This window comes from Strix aluco, chromosome 1 (assembly GCF_031877795.1).
Source record: "Strix aluco isolate bStrAlu1 chromosome 1, bStrAlu1.hap1, whole genome shotgun sequence".
Lineage (NCBI taxonomy): Eukaryota > Metazoa > Chordata > Aves > Strigiformes > Strigidae > Strix > Strix aluco.
Genome location: NC_133931.1, coordinates 129,656,595 through 129,671,150, shown reverse-complemented (window position 1 = coordinate 129,671,150; position 14,556 = coordinate 129,656,595). Strand labels below are relative to the sequence as shown.

Genomic DNA, 14,556 nt, shown 5'->3' with positions numbered 1-14,556 from the left:
GTCTGCAAACCATAACTAAAAACTGGGGGAGAAAGATGATTTTATATTGCTATTCTGCAGAGAAACTGACTTTTCAAGTTAAGTTCTTTGGGAAAACACAACCATTGAGTTGCAGCAATGTCCCTCTAAACCACAGTAAGAATATATCGATCAGATATTTTATACTGTTGAGCTTGATGTTACTGATTCTAGACACTGTTTTGTCGGTGAGGTTAAAATAAAGGCAAGATGCAGTGAACAGCAGGGCTTTGGTTTGGGGTTTGTGTTTGGTTTTGTTGGGGTTATAAAGTTGTGGTGTTGCGGTTTTGGTAAAAGAACTTGTAATGAACCATAGCATAAGTGCTCCACCCTGTGTGGTACCTTAGTTGACTTTTACACAACTGCCTGCAACAGAAGGAAATAAAAATGGAAATGAATGCCCCACTCTTCCAGATAGATAAGCGGGTGTGTCGTTTTAGTTGTCTGGTCAGCAGTGTGTGCTTCAATGCTGCCGTCACGCTGTGGGAGCAGCGTAGCTGCTTAAGGGGCTTTGTCAGCTCAGCTCGCAGCAAAGCTGCTTCAGTACGGACAGTGAAACGTTTCTGGTTCCAATACAGATTAACAAATTTCGAATACAATTAACAAATGCGTTGCGACTCCCCTTGCATTCTGTTTTTTCCTGAAGGAAGAGTGAAGTCTCGTCACAGCCCTTCCTCTTTCTCTATTTGTATGTGAGCAGGTGATGCAGCTTTCGGGTGGTACCAGGCAACCTACGGGCATGGTCCATGTTTTGAGCGGTGTGATGAAATAGAAAATGAGTAATGTGGGAATAAAAGTGCTTTAATAGATTTCTGTCTCCTGACAGCAGATGAGCAAATAGTACTGTATGTAGTCGTTAATTTACAGCTCTTCAGAAATATTTTTAGAAGTTGGACATGCAGCTGTTTTCTTTTATACAAGTGCTATTTTTTAACGTATGATGAAGTTTCTCTTTGTTACGCCTAGATCCGTGTGTTTAGGTGTGACCCGCCGGTGTCACCCGGCGGCAGTGCCGGGCCGCCCCGCCCGCGTTGCCGGGGCAGCGGCGAGCCCGCCGCCATGGGCCGGAGGAGGCTGCGGCAGCTGGTGGACGCGCTGGGCCGATCCGCCGAGCACTGTGAGTCTGGGGGCGACCCGCCGAGCTCTGGGAGGGAGTCTGGGGGCGGCGGGCGCCCCCGGCCCGGCCCAGGGCCCCGGCCCGGCCGCCTGAGGGGCCGGTGAGCTGTGCCCCCCCCCGCCGCCGCCGCCTGAGGGGTGCTCGCTGCTGCCGGCCGCCGCCCCGTGTCCCCGCGCGCTGTCGGTGGCCCTAGTCACTCTCCACCCCTGAGGGGGCACTTCTCGCCGCCCCCTTGGAACGGCGGGTACGGGGCGGGGGGTGGGGGCGCGTCGGTTAACACCGCAGGTGTCCGCGCTGTGTTGTTGCCTTTTCACCACCCGACGTTCTGACACGTTCGCTTGTGTTTCGGCGGGGCAGTCAATAAACGCGAAGTGGAATGTCTGATCCGCCTCTTCGACACGCTGGTGGCCGAGTCCGGCAGCCGCTCTGCTGCGGGGGGCTTGGGCCGGAGCATGTTCAGAGACGCGCTGCACAGCGCCTTTGGCATGACGGACGACATGATGATGGACAGAGGTGAGGCCCATTGCTCTAAAAGAGATGTAAGATTGTAATTTTATCGTTACTGACCCGATGAGCATGCCCAGAGAAAATAGTGCCGTCTCATCCCTGCAAGGACAGCAAAGGAGGAGTTATGCCCAGGAGCTGCTGAGTAAAGGGTATCTTTTTTTTTTTTTCTTCATGCAGAATGGCTTTCCCTTAGTGACTAACGCTCTGGTAGGAGGGAGACCAGCCAGAGGCAGCTGTAGTGCTACCCTGTGGCTGCTTCTGTCGCAGTCACCACAGTGTGGTGACAGAAGAGGGCAGCATGGCGTCGCTTGCCTCTTCTCCGGGAGCTGCTGCCGCTGGTGGGCAGCTCTGGCTCGGGCTCGGAGGTCCCGGAAAGGCGTTCGGTTAGAGGAGGTATCTGCGATAGAGGTGCCGTCAACAGCACTGAAGGGGCGAGGCAGGCGATACAGGGAGATGAGAGTAATGAGCCAAATAACTGCTTCAAAATAACTGTGTTTGCACGGATTAATAATATGAGGGCCTCATTTGCAGTTGCGGTGAAAGTCACATGAATGATCTCTGAGGTACAGGTGTCGAGAGGATGTGGAGGAGGCATGAGTCTGCCAAGAGCAGCTTGGTTCAGCTTTCTCCTGTTTTCTAGCAGGAGGGGTATTTAAATGCCCTAATATAAAACCTTTTTGCCATTTTATGCTACAAGTCAAGTGTTCCTTGGAAGATACCCTACAGGGCCACATTCTTAAAATTATTTTAATGCTTACATACAAGGGGGGTGATTTCACTTTGCAAAAGCAAACGTGTTGTTTTCCAATTTCAAAATGCTTGGCTCTGCGTGCTGAGGTGTTCCTGTAGCCAACTTACTAATTAACATTCTAAAATATTGATTATTATAGGTAGTTGATGCTTTGAATTGTATCTTGGATTTGAAGTACTATATTACAGGCTGTATGAATAGTGAAGCTGCAAGATGGAAAGTTTCTTAAGGAAGGAACAGAAAAAAAAATTCTGGTACATGAAAGATAGAAGGTTATTTTTCTGTATATTTAAAATATTTATGTATTGTTTCTCGGATTACTTTCTCCAAGACTTTCTGAGAGAAAACCTAGTAATTAAAATCTTCAGTATGCAGCTGTGCCTTAGTGTAAGGGATATTGGTTTATTTGGTTTACATCTGCATGGAAGCGTACTTCCTGTAGTTAAGTCAGGAAAGCAACAGATCATACAAAATGTTTTATCCCAGCGGGATTCTGGAGTGAAAGATAGTAAACTGAGGGGCAAAATCCTCTTCGTTGTTACATCTTAGAAAGTTTCAAGAGGGGTAATCATACCTTGGTGAAAGCAGAGAAACATCTTCAGAAAAAATATGTTTTTATATTTTTATTGAATTTAAGAAAATATTCCTTTGTGTTTCCCTAATATATAAATTTAAAACGTATCTAATATGCTTCCCAGTGTTCCACACTTTTGATAGAGACAATGACAGCTGCATCAGTGTGGTGGAGTGGGTGGAAGGCTTATCAGTATTTCTTCGAGGGACATTGGAAGAAAGGATTAAATGTAAGATTTATCTGTATGCCAGTATTTAGTAGTAATTGTTGAATTCATGACTATTAAATTACACATTGCTTTTGTTATAATTTAGTAGTTACTCTTATAAAGTATTTGGTAATTGAAGAGTTTTCTTCTGTATAGTTTAATGCAATGAAACTGCGTTCTGAAATGGCTTCTCTGAGACAGGTTTTTCTGTGTAAACTGGCGTTATCATAGCTGCCACCTTATTTGTTGCTTACAAAAACAAGCATTTGAACTAAGGCTTGTCCTATAGTATACAGTTTTGATGGAATGTATGTTTTTGTATTCACACAAAATTAGAAAGAAGCAGTTGTAGCTCAGGGGTGATTTTGGCTAAATAACACAGTCTCAAGCCAACCAAGACCTGTGCCAACATTAATTTACTGGCACAATGGGGACACAGCAGCAGCTGCATTAATTCCAGCAGTTCTTCAGCTTGGAAGCATAGATGGAAAAACTGAGTCTGTTTGTAAGATGGTCGTGAGAACCTCCACAATAATGATGGAGAAAGATAGAGCAGAAAAAAAATAGCTAGAATTTTATGAAGCAGAAAAAAAAGTTAAAACAGGGCACATGAGGGAAAAAAGCGTACTAGAAAAAGGAGAATGACAGCATGTTGTTTCCATAGTTCCCAGGTTGCAGCATCAGCAATCCCTAATGCACTATATAAATTCATCTGGAAGGCAGCCTGTGATGTCACAGCACTAGGACGTGTGCCCAGGATGTAATTCAGTATGTCAGTACAACTACAAGCAGTAAAATACACAGCCCTGCCATAAGCACTATATATTAGTGCGTAGTGATACAGAGTGTTGTCTGTTCTAAGTGTATGCCAGTACATTTTTTCACTGTAGACGTAGTCTTTATCAGGAGAAAACCCCTCTTATGTTCCAAAACTGAAGAGGTTGGTTCGTTTGTTTAAGTAAGTTTTGTGAAGGATAGTAAAGTTTATTATGGTCTTAGATTTCTGATTCCAGGAAGGTAGAAACAATTAGAAGAGCAATTAGGCAGATACTCATCCTTAAAATACTCTGTTACAGGGATTTTCTCTTTGCACTAAGGGATACTTTGGTTGTCTTTTCCATGCTAGTACAGCTCATTCTTCCTTTTACTTTACTTTTCTAGGCCAGCTTCTGAAATAATGAGGCTGGTTTTTGCAAGTGCAAAGTCCTTCTGATAGAGACAGCTGGTCCCCACTGTGGGAAATTGGGCTTCTAAACCAGAACCTTGTTTATATTCTAAGTAGACAATGTTAGGGAAGTTAAGTCCTGTAAGTTACTATGGTTTCTGTGAACTGAAGATTTCACTTGAGCAGAACTAGATTTTAACTATGAAGGCTAAATAGGCAATAATATGTAAATATTATATATGGTAAACATGGCTCAATAGGTATTCTGTACAACATAACAATTCTCATCTGTTTATACGTAACAGACATATTTAATGGTGTGTGATACAGTTTGTATGAACTTTAAATTGGTTTATCTTTCAAAAAGACTGTTTTGAGGTTTACGACCTGAATGGTGATGGATACATTTCAAGAGAGGAAATGTTTCAAATGCTCAAAAACAGCCTTCTCAAACAACCATCAGAAGAAGATCCTGATGAGGGAATTAAGGACTTGGTAGACATAGCACTGAAGAAAATGGCAAGTACTTACTGTGAAACTTGAGTGTCTTTCAAACATTCATTAAGTGAAACTTAGAACATTCCTGTGAGGTAACAAAATACTGTGTCTGATTTACAGTTGAATTCTGAGCCACAGACTTAGTTACGTACTTGAGATAAACAAGTCTCCGAAGGAGAGCCAGAGATGTAATCCAGATCTGTCGAGTCCCAGTCCGGTATCCTCAATGAAACTGTTAATTTATTATATGAATGTATTACAAACTTTATGTATAAACTAGCATGTATATGTGTGCATACACACGTGTGCATGCCCAGTCAAAACAAAAGCCCAGTCAAATGTGGAAAATTCAAAAGCGTTAAGCTGCATTTATTCCAGTGTGAGCCATCTACAGTGGCTTTATTGTTAAGTACAGTTGTGTTTTATCAGTTGATCATGAAATGTCTTTATCCAATTTATGTATTCTATTTCAATAGTAACCTCAAGGTTATCAATGTAAAACTTGTCTTACCATGATTAATCTAGGATATCCAGATCAGCCAGGGACTGTGTTTCAACATTTTCATCAAATCAAGAAATATAACCTCCCCTCCTATGGTGATGTTCAAAAAATCTCACATAACACCAGGTCTTGAATCCCAACTCCTTTTATTTAACCCCACCTTTTCTATTTTTCGAACCCACCCCTTTTGCACACCCTCAGCTGAAAGATCCATCTTACCCTTAGTTCTTGAGAATGCTGTGTCTAGTCTTGCAGAAAGCAAGCTATGAATCAGCAATTTGTTCATCTTTGGAGCACCGACATGCGCAGCTTTCCTGCAGGTTGCGTCCAAAGTGAACACCCTCACGTTCTGGGCAGTTGATAAGTGGCCTGTGCTAGTCCAAGCACAAGCACTGTGGTCTAGACATAATGAATCTTCATATATGTAAGAACATATTATAAACTAACCGTGTACATAATCCTGTTTCAGCTTTTCCATGGGAACTTAATAAAGCTCTGATACATGTTTGAAAAATGTCCAGATCTGATTTGGCTCCTGAGCAGTTGTCCAAGTAGGATATTGCTGCTCATCTCAAACAACTAACCAACTATTAGACACCCAAAAATGCATCTGTGGAGTCCATCACTCAGAGAAAAAAATTACTCTTGGAGCAATTGCCTGTAGGTACCATGGCATTGTGACTAAGCGTATGTCCAGTCCCATGATACTGTTTTCATACTTAAAAGTATTTGTAATGATCATGCTCATGCCGTGCTCTCCCTTGTGCTGAGGAGTGTAAAAGGTTGCAGGTACCCAGCCACTTCTGTTTCTCTTAAGCATCCAGTGGCAGGTTTTCCTGTTCAGGAACCTCTGTCTACATAGCTTCTTGCCCTCTGCTTCTCTGGCCATTAGAACCTGTGCTCCCTGCACGTTCACCAGCTATGATGGTTCCATGGCTTGATCTTCAAAAATTTTGATTTGGCCCTGTGCCTTGAACACTGGTCATACCCACCCATCAATCTTCACTTAAAGCCTTTATTTTATATGGTTTAAGGAAGTACTTATGCTCACCGTAGCATTTGTTGGTGTTTGAAGCTACATCAGTAGAAACAGGAGGTTTTCAAATTGCAGAAATACTGAAAACACAAGGATGGTTTTTCCACCCCCAGAGGAGTGTGCTGAGATTCTGCAGTACGAAAGAAGTGGGCTGGCTTCAGCGTATTCCACTGTATGCTTCTGGGTGCTGTATGTGAAAAAGACAGGCCAGAAGTATGCCTACTGTAGAAATCACTAGAGTGAAGTATTTCCAGCCTCATGAATAGGATGTAGGTAGACTCGTGACATAAATATATAGAATATATCCTAACATTTTCTCCTACTTTTAAGTCTCCTACTTTTACTTTATCTCAGTGCAAATGTGCTTGAGATTTGTCCATACAGTTCTCAGCTCAGCCTCTTCCCACGTTAAAGTTTTGCCTTCTCTGGAATTCTCGTAGCAAAGCCGTATGAGATAGTTGAGCTTGCTTCAGCCTTTATGCCTCGGGTAGAGGCAGATGATACAGATCTTGTCTGAGCAGAGACTGATGGCCCAAAGAAAATGATTCTTGCATACCATCACACTAAAAATAGACCATGGCAGTGAAACACCTGTTAAACAAAAATACAATTACTACAAGTAACCCTCCTTTGCTGAAGAGTTCTCTTCCTTTTCTAGGACTATGATCACGATGGCAAGCTTTCTTTTATGGACTTCGAAAAAACAGTCAGAGATGAAATTCTTCTCTTAGAAGCCTTTGGACCGTGTTTGCCAGACATAAAGGTACATCCTTGAGTTTAAAAAGAAAGTGCAATACTTCCTGTAATGTTGGTAAACAAGATGTACGTAATACGGTATTAACTGTCATTACATGGGGCCTGCTGCTGCCAACTGAGAAATGCTTCAGTTGTGATACACACACACTGAGTTCCCATCCGCCTTTCACAGCACCAGTGTTTCCTTACACAGTCAAACACTGGTACCAGAGAATGTAAGAACACGCTGTTACTCTGTCTGTCCCGGGGCAGCAATATGATGAATGATCCTCAGTGAGCACCTTCTCAGACTAAGAAAATGAGGCCATTCTCTCAAATTGCTTATCTGAAAGCTCTCTAAGAATACAACTTCTATTTCTTTTTTCTTCGCAACTGATGGCAACACCGCCATCACCTCACTTAGAGCCTCTTTTGGGAGAGGCTCGTAACTTTCTGAAAAAAATACCTTGACAGAAAATACCATGTGTTCTTCATCTCAGAGTGTGGCACTGCTGTTTTTTAATTACATCTAACTGGCCTTTATTTATTAGCAATACACCTAATTCAATTCAGAATTTTTTTTTTTTTTTTGGAAGATGGTAATTTAGAACATGCTCATTTCCTCAGCATTAAGTTCACCTGTGGAGAGTGCTTCTGCTCGATAATAAAGAATATTTTTTTCCTCATCTAATAAACATTATTCTATATGAACTGTGTGTCATTTTTAAATACTGAAAGTTGTGCCTTCATGGAGATGGAAAAACAAAATTCTGAAATACATGCAGTAATTCCTAGAAACAAAAGTTAAGGCTGCTGAGAACATGGCAAGCTTTCATTTGCTGGAAACCTACACTTCCTGCCAGCTCACCTAGCTGGGGGGCTGGAGCACAGGAGGGAGGAGTCTTGCAGCCATGATTGCATGATTACATCACGTCAGCTGCAAAGCAGCAGTTTCCAAAATGCCAGACTTCTGGCAGGCTGTCAAAAGACTTTCAAGGGTTTGGGAAAACCCAGGTAAGTACATACTTTGTTTTTTACAGCAGTGAAAAGGTTTGAAAAAGTTTCTGAACTAAATTACATTCACTAATCAGCACAGAAAAAAGACTTGTTTTCTGTCAGTGTTGGTGATAAAGCAGATGCACCATTCAGGCTAAACATGGCAAGAGGTGGAAAACTGGTCTTGTTTCTTGCTTACAGTATTGGTGTCCCCTGTTCTGTACTCTACCCAACCACTGCCTTTTTACTAGGTCTCTAGTTTCACTGCTAAAAAGAGAACTCTTATTTACATGTCCTTTCAATAAATAAATTTGAGCTATGAGCTCTGCATGAAGAAAACTCATAATTTACTGGATTTCCCAATAGGGTTATGTTGGGGAATTTTAATTGTATCCCCAACACAAACACTGATTTGTACTTTTTTTTTTTTTAATGTAACAAATAATGTATTGGACAGCCATAAGTGTTTCCATAAGCGTTTCTAGAGGGAGCTGGCAGAGATGTGCCACGAGCCAATTCTTTACATACACTTGCACCAGCACCAACCCTGGGAGCGTCAGCGTGGGGCACCCGATTCCAGTGCTGGGTTCACTGCCTCTTTTGTTCACTTGCATCTTTTTCAATTCAATTCAATTTAAATCCTTTAGTTAATTGATTTTTTTTTTTTCTTTTTGAAACAGAGCATTATGGCATTTGAACAGAAAACTTTCCAGGACACCCGTAGACTGTAACTCCAAGTGGAATACTGTTGTAAGAGACTTTTTCTTCATCATTCTTCATGGTATAGTAAAAATAGGAGCAACTTGAAACTATTACTAAGTTTCAGTATTCCTTTACTGTAAAAGCTATTGAATAAATATTACTTCTGTTACTCTATCTAAATACAGTTCTTCAATGAGTTATGAAATACATTATCGTACGAGGTACGCAGGACAAGATTGCAACCACAATGTAGTATACTGGTTTGTTCATTCCAGGAAACAAATTGATACAATTTTTAACAGGGAATGGCCTCGAAATACAGTATAAAATATTTTTTTACATAAAAAAATAACTATTTTAAACTATATCCTTTAAAAAAGGACTGTTGGAAGATGCTGCCAGCAGTATCTATATTCTTCTTCTCTGCTTTACAGGTGGTTTGGCTGAGCTGCATTCTGGGTTTTCCACAGATGTTCTTGAAACAGAATCTGCTACCTAAATTGGGAAAAAAAAATTCTTAGTAAACTGTAACCACTCTTTTTTAATGCCATGTCTCCAAAATTTGAGTTTTATGAGGGATATATTACTATAATCACACTTGTAGTGAATTTTCTTGCAGAAAAGGGGAAAAAAAAATAAAAGCAAAGGCAGCATTACACACAAGAGAGGTGAAACTTCTAAGTGTTAACAGTACCACTTCTGTATTTTAACCACAAAATTATTTCAGATACTCAGTGATACAGAGTATTACAATATCTGTATCACTCCTCTCCCTACCAGAGGTGTTTTCAAAGTAAGGTTTAGTACACTTTTTAAACTCAGGTATTTCAGAAAGGGAAGGGAAAGCAAAACTATCACATATTTTAGGAATTTATTTAATATAAGGGGTGCTTATTTATCAATTTGACTGGAGATAAGCTCTTTCAAATAAGTCTAGTTAGTCATAGTCAAGGAGCTTTTTCATATCCTAATTTAAATGGAAAGTTGTATCAGGAGTGTTTGACCTGCTAATTAATACCTTGCATAAAAGGTTATATAGCTTAAGACATGCTTCTCAGCATAGAATGTGTGGTTCTGTACATCGTACAATGCCATAAGAACTGCTGGACTTCCCCCCCGCCCCGCCTTCCTTTCAATGAGAAACCAGATACAAGTACCACAGTGGAGTCAGCAGGACTACCTCCAAAGTTATCATGCCCCTCCACATGGAAAAAGAAAAGTGTAGTTTACTAAAAATCATTTAGGACCACACACATTTATACTTTCTCAAGTGTGGTGTAAGAGGTTTGGAGTAGAATGGCCTGCAACGTTCTGCATTATGGAAGAGCTGAATAGTAACAACGCTAGCTTTAAGTGGCAAAAACTGATAATACTGAGTAAGTGTTGAATTCAGTTATCTTAGGATCTCTGTTTTTATGGATAGCAAGCACAAAATAGGTATGTTTGAAAATGAAAATATCAGAACTTTCATAATCCATACCTCTTTTAGTTTATTTCGAATTAACGCAGCTGAAGCGTTCAATGAATCGTCATCCATATCCACTTTAGGTATTTCTGGTAGCTGTGGACCAATAAGGACTTCAGTATTGTCCACACTTGTTCCAATGAGGGAAAACTTGTTACCTTCTTCTCTCTTCCTCTTACGTTCTTGCAGGTGAGTTGTACGAGGCATAAACCAGTCAACTCCATTATCAATTGGAATTGTTCTTTGCTGCATTAAGTTAGCTGGTGGAGTATGTCCTCCCAGATGTACACTGGGAGTTAGGAGTGTGTTTTGACCAAAGTACCCAGAAGTTTCACCACAACTGTTACCATGGGGAAGTGTCAGTGGGCTCTGCTGATGATTCCCGTATGGATGCCCTATGTTGTGGGATACCCCATGAGAACTTGTGAAGCAGGATGGATCCCAGTTACTGGCTGCACATGATCCTGACATACTCCATGGACACTCACGCTCAGAGTTCTTCGAGACTGTCTTCTTAGGCCCCTCTGCTTTCCGTAACAAAAAGAAATCTTTAAAACAACAAAAAAGTAGCTTCACTATTTTATATCATTATTAGTTCTAAAACATAAGAAAAAAACATGTAATATGATTACAGAAGCAATACCGGTGATATTTCATTCCCAGCCACCTTTCTGTGATTATTTTTTCCTAAGTGGCACCTTTCAAACTAAAGTTTTTCAGCTTAGTCCCTCTGGTGGTTTGTGAGAAATGCCTAAGCAGAAGTATTTCAGCAGTTTGGAGAACACGAGGAAAATATTTCTAATGTTGCAAATCAGTGATTTTTACCACTAGTTATGATTTCAAGAAGGATAGGCTGCCTTGCAATGCTGAAAAAATCATGTTAAAAAAATCACATGATTTTACTCCCTTTAAATATCCTCATGCAATGAATGATATCAAAGTACATAAGCACAAGGAAAGAAAAGCCTGTGCTGAGCAATTTCCTTATTTTTCCACTTGCCCAGCCTTCAGTGCTGCCTGGGATCCCTGCAGTACAGTAGCCTTTGTAAACCCAGTCCATTCTTAGCATTCCTCCAGTGTAGGCTGGAGAAATTTTTTGTGGAAGGTTCTGGTGTAGTCACTTCCCTTACAAAACTCTCCCTGTGGGCATGCCTGAATAAACTGGAACAAGGGTGAAAAGATAATCCCAGGTGTTCTGCCAGTGCTTGAAATTTCTGATACCATTTTGAAAAGAAAACAAAAAGAGAGGGAAATACTTCGTTACTGAAGCTTCAGCATTTATTTTAGTCTTAACCAAAAATAAAGTTACTCTGAAAAAGATACAGCCCTCTAAACATTGAAAGATGTGTCCGTTCTGCTGCAAGCATACTTAAAAAGCATCTTCAAAACAGGTAGATAAAAACCGTTTTCTTTAACAGGCACTTTAACCAAAACCCCACTCACCCCTGAAGTGAGCTGTTAACATTCTATAGGAAATTTAATTACAAACCTCTTTGATTAGTTGCTTTTGCTATATACTTTCTTCTGTCCTGCAGCTTCTCCCTGGTTTCTTGGACTGTTTCAAATTCAGGAGCGTAGCACACATGCAGCAAACTACCAAAGAAACTTCGTTCATCCATTTTTTTCTTGGCCACCCTGAAGGGAATTAAATTGTATTGGCAAAACTGAGAATTTTACTTCAAGTCTCTAGAATCTTAACAGATTGTAAATAAAGAAGCTTTAAAAGATTAAGCCTCAGCAAGAGGCAGATACTGCCCTGTCCGATACCTTGCACATTGCAGTTTCTGGAATTTTAGAAGATAAACTTCAGTAAATTGCTCTGCTGGATATTCATCTAGAGCATGATACTCTTCAATGGCACCATATAATGCAAATTGTTCAACTAATTCCTTCATAACACCTAACGCAGGAACTCCTTGTATTAGTAAATAACGAGATTCCAAGTTGATAGTATAAACCTGGGGAAAAAAAAAAAAAAGAAGAGTATTCTAAAATGTTCACATTCTTGCTTGACTGGAAACAAGAAATGTTCTCTGGTTTTTGTTGTTCCTCAAATCCTCAGGATGCTGAAAATCCATCTGTGCTTTTATTTTGACTTTGGACTCTTTCAGGAGCAGTAAGTGCACACTTACTTGGGACACCTTCATCACTGAGTGGGAACTGAACTCAAGCTCCTTACTCAAAGTAGAACACAAATTAAAATTGACTGTACTGCACCACGTTAGAGTACTGCCATTTGCCAAGTAAAATCTCTTTAAGTCTCTGGCCAACTTCCTTGCAAGACTGACTAGTAACCCATTAATATGAGGCACTACCAAAATGAAAGACAAAAACACTGAAAAACCAGTCTTGTTCACAGGCAGAGACATCATGCAGGTAAAAAACAGGAAGGAAAAAAAAAAGTACCAGGATTCCTTGGGGCAGATCATGTCTCTGCAAAGCTGTCTTCTCGCTACGGTGACCAAACAGTGTGTGTTTAAGACAGACCTATACAAGTAAGGTGCTGAGAGAAACAAGATCTTCCCCCAGCAGGTTAAAAGGCAAACCAGCCACTCTCATCTGCTTCGTGTAATGACTGTCATGTAACACATAGTATAAGGAAAGTTCCGTGACAGCTCACTGCAAACAACAGGTAACTAAACTGTAGAATCAAAGGAAATTAATTCTGAATTTTAAAAAACCCAACATTTAGACCGCATGAGCTACACCTTTTTCAAAAAACAGCAAATGCAGAACAAAGAGGGAACCACTCAGGAAACCAACTCTCAAACTGCCAGCGCAAAAAGTAGTCTCCGCACATAGGTCACGCAAGTTGTTCCTGTGACAGCAGCTTACTTCTACCACCTGCTCTGCCTCGAGTCAGCCTTAGACGGTGCCATTACAGCGCACTGCACGTTCACGAAACACGCAAGAGACAAATGCAGCGTTTCTGCTGCTGTAACGCGAAGTTCCTGGTAGGGCGCAGGCAAGGCCCAGGCTGCGCCGCCTGCCCGTCCCCTGGCCCGGAGCTGTCGGATACCGGAGCCCGGGCCCTGCACACGCAAGTCCTGACGGGTTCGGCGGCACCGCGCACCCGGCGGCGAACAACGCTCAGCTCCGATAGTTCCCTTGCGCTGTCCCTCGCCTTCGGTGTTAGGTTTTGGCAGAACTGGCCTCCCTGTGCCACGCGCCCTGCGAAGCGGTTCATTTACCAAACGCAGTGCGGGAGTTACTCGTTAACGGACCCAACTCCAACCACGCCTTCGGTGTCTGCTGCCCGCCCGAGCCCGCGCCCCGGCAGCGAGGACAGGCGAAAAACGTCCCGACGGGGGACAAGCGCTAACAAAGGCGACCAAGCGGCGACACGGCTGCGGCCGGAGGAGCGCGGGGACCCGGCGGGTGAGCTCCCTGCGCGCCCCCGAGAACCCGCAGCCAGCGGCCCCGGCCGGCGGCCCCGGCCCGCTCCAGAGCTGAGGACGCGGCGCCCCGGGACCGAGGCGGCCCTGAGGCAGGCCGCGACCCGCGGAAGTCCCAGGCCGGCCCTACCTTCACGGCGCGCGGCCTCCGCCCCTCCCGGTACTTGGCGCGCGACTCGCAGACCCCCAGCTGCGCGTGGTGCTTGTAGGCATCGCCCAAGCCGCTGCCGGCCGCCATCTTCCCATCACCCACCGCGCCCCGCGCAGGCAGCGCTAGCTGCTCGCCGAGAGAACAGCCAATCGGGCAACGGACAGCACTGCCATTGGCTGCCACTGAGGCGGAAATCAACGGTGTCGCCAAGCCAAACAGAAAGAGCCGGAGCCCTCGATGGAGAAGCCAATCGGAGGCGGGGAGCGGGCCCATGCCGCGCCCGCATTGGCCGGCAGCGGGCCGTACCATCGTCTCGGGGGCGGCAGGGGGGACACCGGGGAATTTCGGGAAGGCCTGGCCCGCCCGCCCGCCCGCCCCCGAGTAGGCAGCTCCCTGCTCGGGCGGAGCGGGCGCGCCGCGGAGCCGGGCTGCGGGGAGCGGCCGGCCGCCGGCATGTGGGGCAGCGGCAATCCCGGCGGAGGGGCAGCTGGAGCCGCCGCGGTGACGGTCGTCCTGAGCGGGACCCGGGACTGCTTCCTGCACTTGCCTCCCGAGCTGGCCTCTCACCTCCGCCTGCAGCAGGTACCGGGTCGGCTCCGCTCGGGGCTTGGGCGGAGGGACGCCTCAGCCAGAGAGGATTATGGGAGAGCACCGTCGTCCTTCCCCCCCCGGCATGCCGTTGCTATGGTGACACGAAGAGCCCTCCTCCCTCCCTCCCTCCCTTCCCGCCTCAGCC

At 43.7% G+C, this 14,556-nt stretch overlaps 3 protein-coding genes across 4 annotated transcripts in view; 2 read left to right on the top strand and 1 right to left on the bottom strand.

Moving 5' to 3' along the window:
- Positions 1–390: 390 nt before the first annotated feature.
- Positions 391–8,989, top strand: CLXN (calaxin). Its single transcript, XM_074835623.1, has 7 exons — positions 391–706; positions 985–1,135; positions 1,493–1,648; positions 3,092–3,196; positions 4,708–4,859; positions 7,035–7,139; positions 8,788–8,989. Exons 2-7 carry the CDS (start codon positions 1,078–1,080, stop codon positions 8,836–8,838), a joined length of 627 nt encoding a protein of 208 aa, XP_074691724.1. The 5' UTR covers positions 391–706; positions 985–1,077; the 3' UTR covers positions 8,839–8,989.
- A 70-nt stretch (positions 8,990–9,059) lies between these two features.
- RBM48 (RNA binding motif protein 48) lies at positions 9,060–14,442 on the bottom strand. Its single transcript, XM_074835570.1, has 5 exons — positions 14,388–14,442; positions 12,042–12,232; positions 11,764–11,909; positions 10,290–10,822; positions 9,060–9,304 (listed from the first exon to the last, which is right to left on the bottom strand). The coding sequence occupies exons 2-5, from the start codon at positions 12,167–12,169 to the stop codon at positions 9,218–9,220; spliced, it is 894 nt and encodes a 297-aa protein (XP_074691671.1). The 5' UTR covers positions 12,170–12,232; positions 14,388–14,442; the 3' UTR covers positions 9,060–9,217.
- The window catches only part of PEX1 (peroxisomal biogenesis factor 1), a 29,222-nt gene continuing 28,705 nt past the window's right edge, over positions 14,040–14,556 (top strand). For both annotated transcript variants that reach the window (XM_074835545.1, XM_074835535.1), the window contains exon 1: positions 14,040–14,402. In XM_074835545.1, coding sequence (XP_074691646.1) covers positions 14,058–14,402 — 345 coding nt within the window. In that variant the 5' untranslated portion in view covers positions 14,040–14,057. The remainder of the gene's footprint in view (positions 14,403–14,556) is intronic.

Bases quoted from the DNA above. Each gene is read 5' to 3' on its own strand.
- CLXN (XM_074835623.1), top strand. From the start codon at position 1,078: ATGGGCCGGAGGAGGCTGCGGCAGCTGGTGGACGCGCTGGGCCGATCC. The intron at 4,860-7,034 runs GCAAGTACTTAC...TTCCTTTTCTAG, and splicing joins ACATAGCACTGAAGAAAATG to GACTATGATCACGATGGCAA. The intron at 7,140-8,787 runs GTACATCCTTGA...TTTTTGAAACAG, and splicing joins CGTGTTTGCCAGACATAAAG to AGCATTATGGCATTTGAACA.
- RBM48 (XM_074835570.1), bottom strand. From the start codon at position 12,169: ATGAAGGAATTAGTTGAACAATTTGCATTATATGGTGCCATTGAAGAG. The intron at 10,823-11,763 runs GTTTGTAATTAA...GTTGTTTTAAAG, and splicing joins AAAAGCAACTAATCAAAGAG to ATTTCTTTTTGTTACGGAAA. The intron at 9,305-10,289 runs GTATGGATTATG...TTCCCAATTTAG, and splicing joins TTCGAAATAAACTAAAAGAG to GTAGCAGATTCTGTTTCAAG.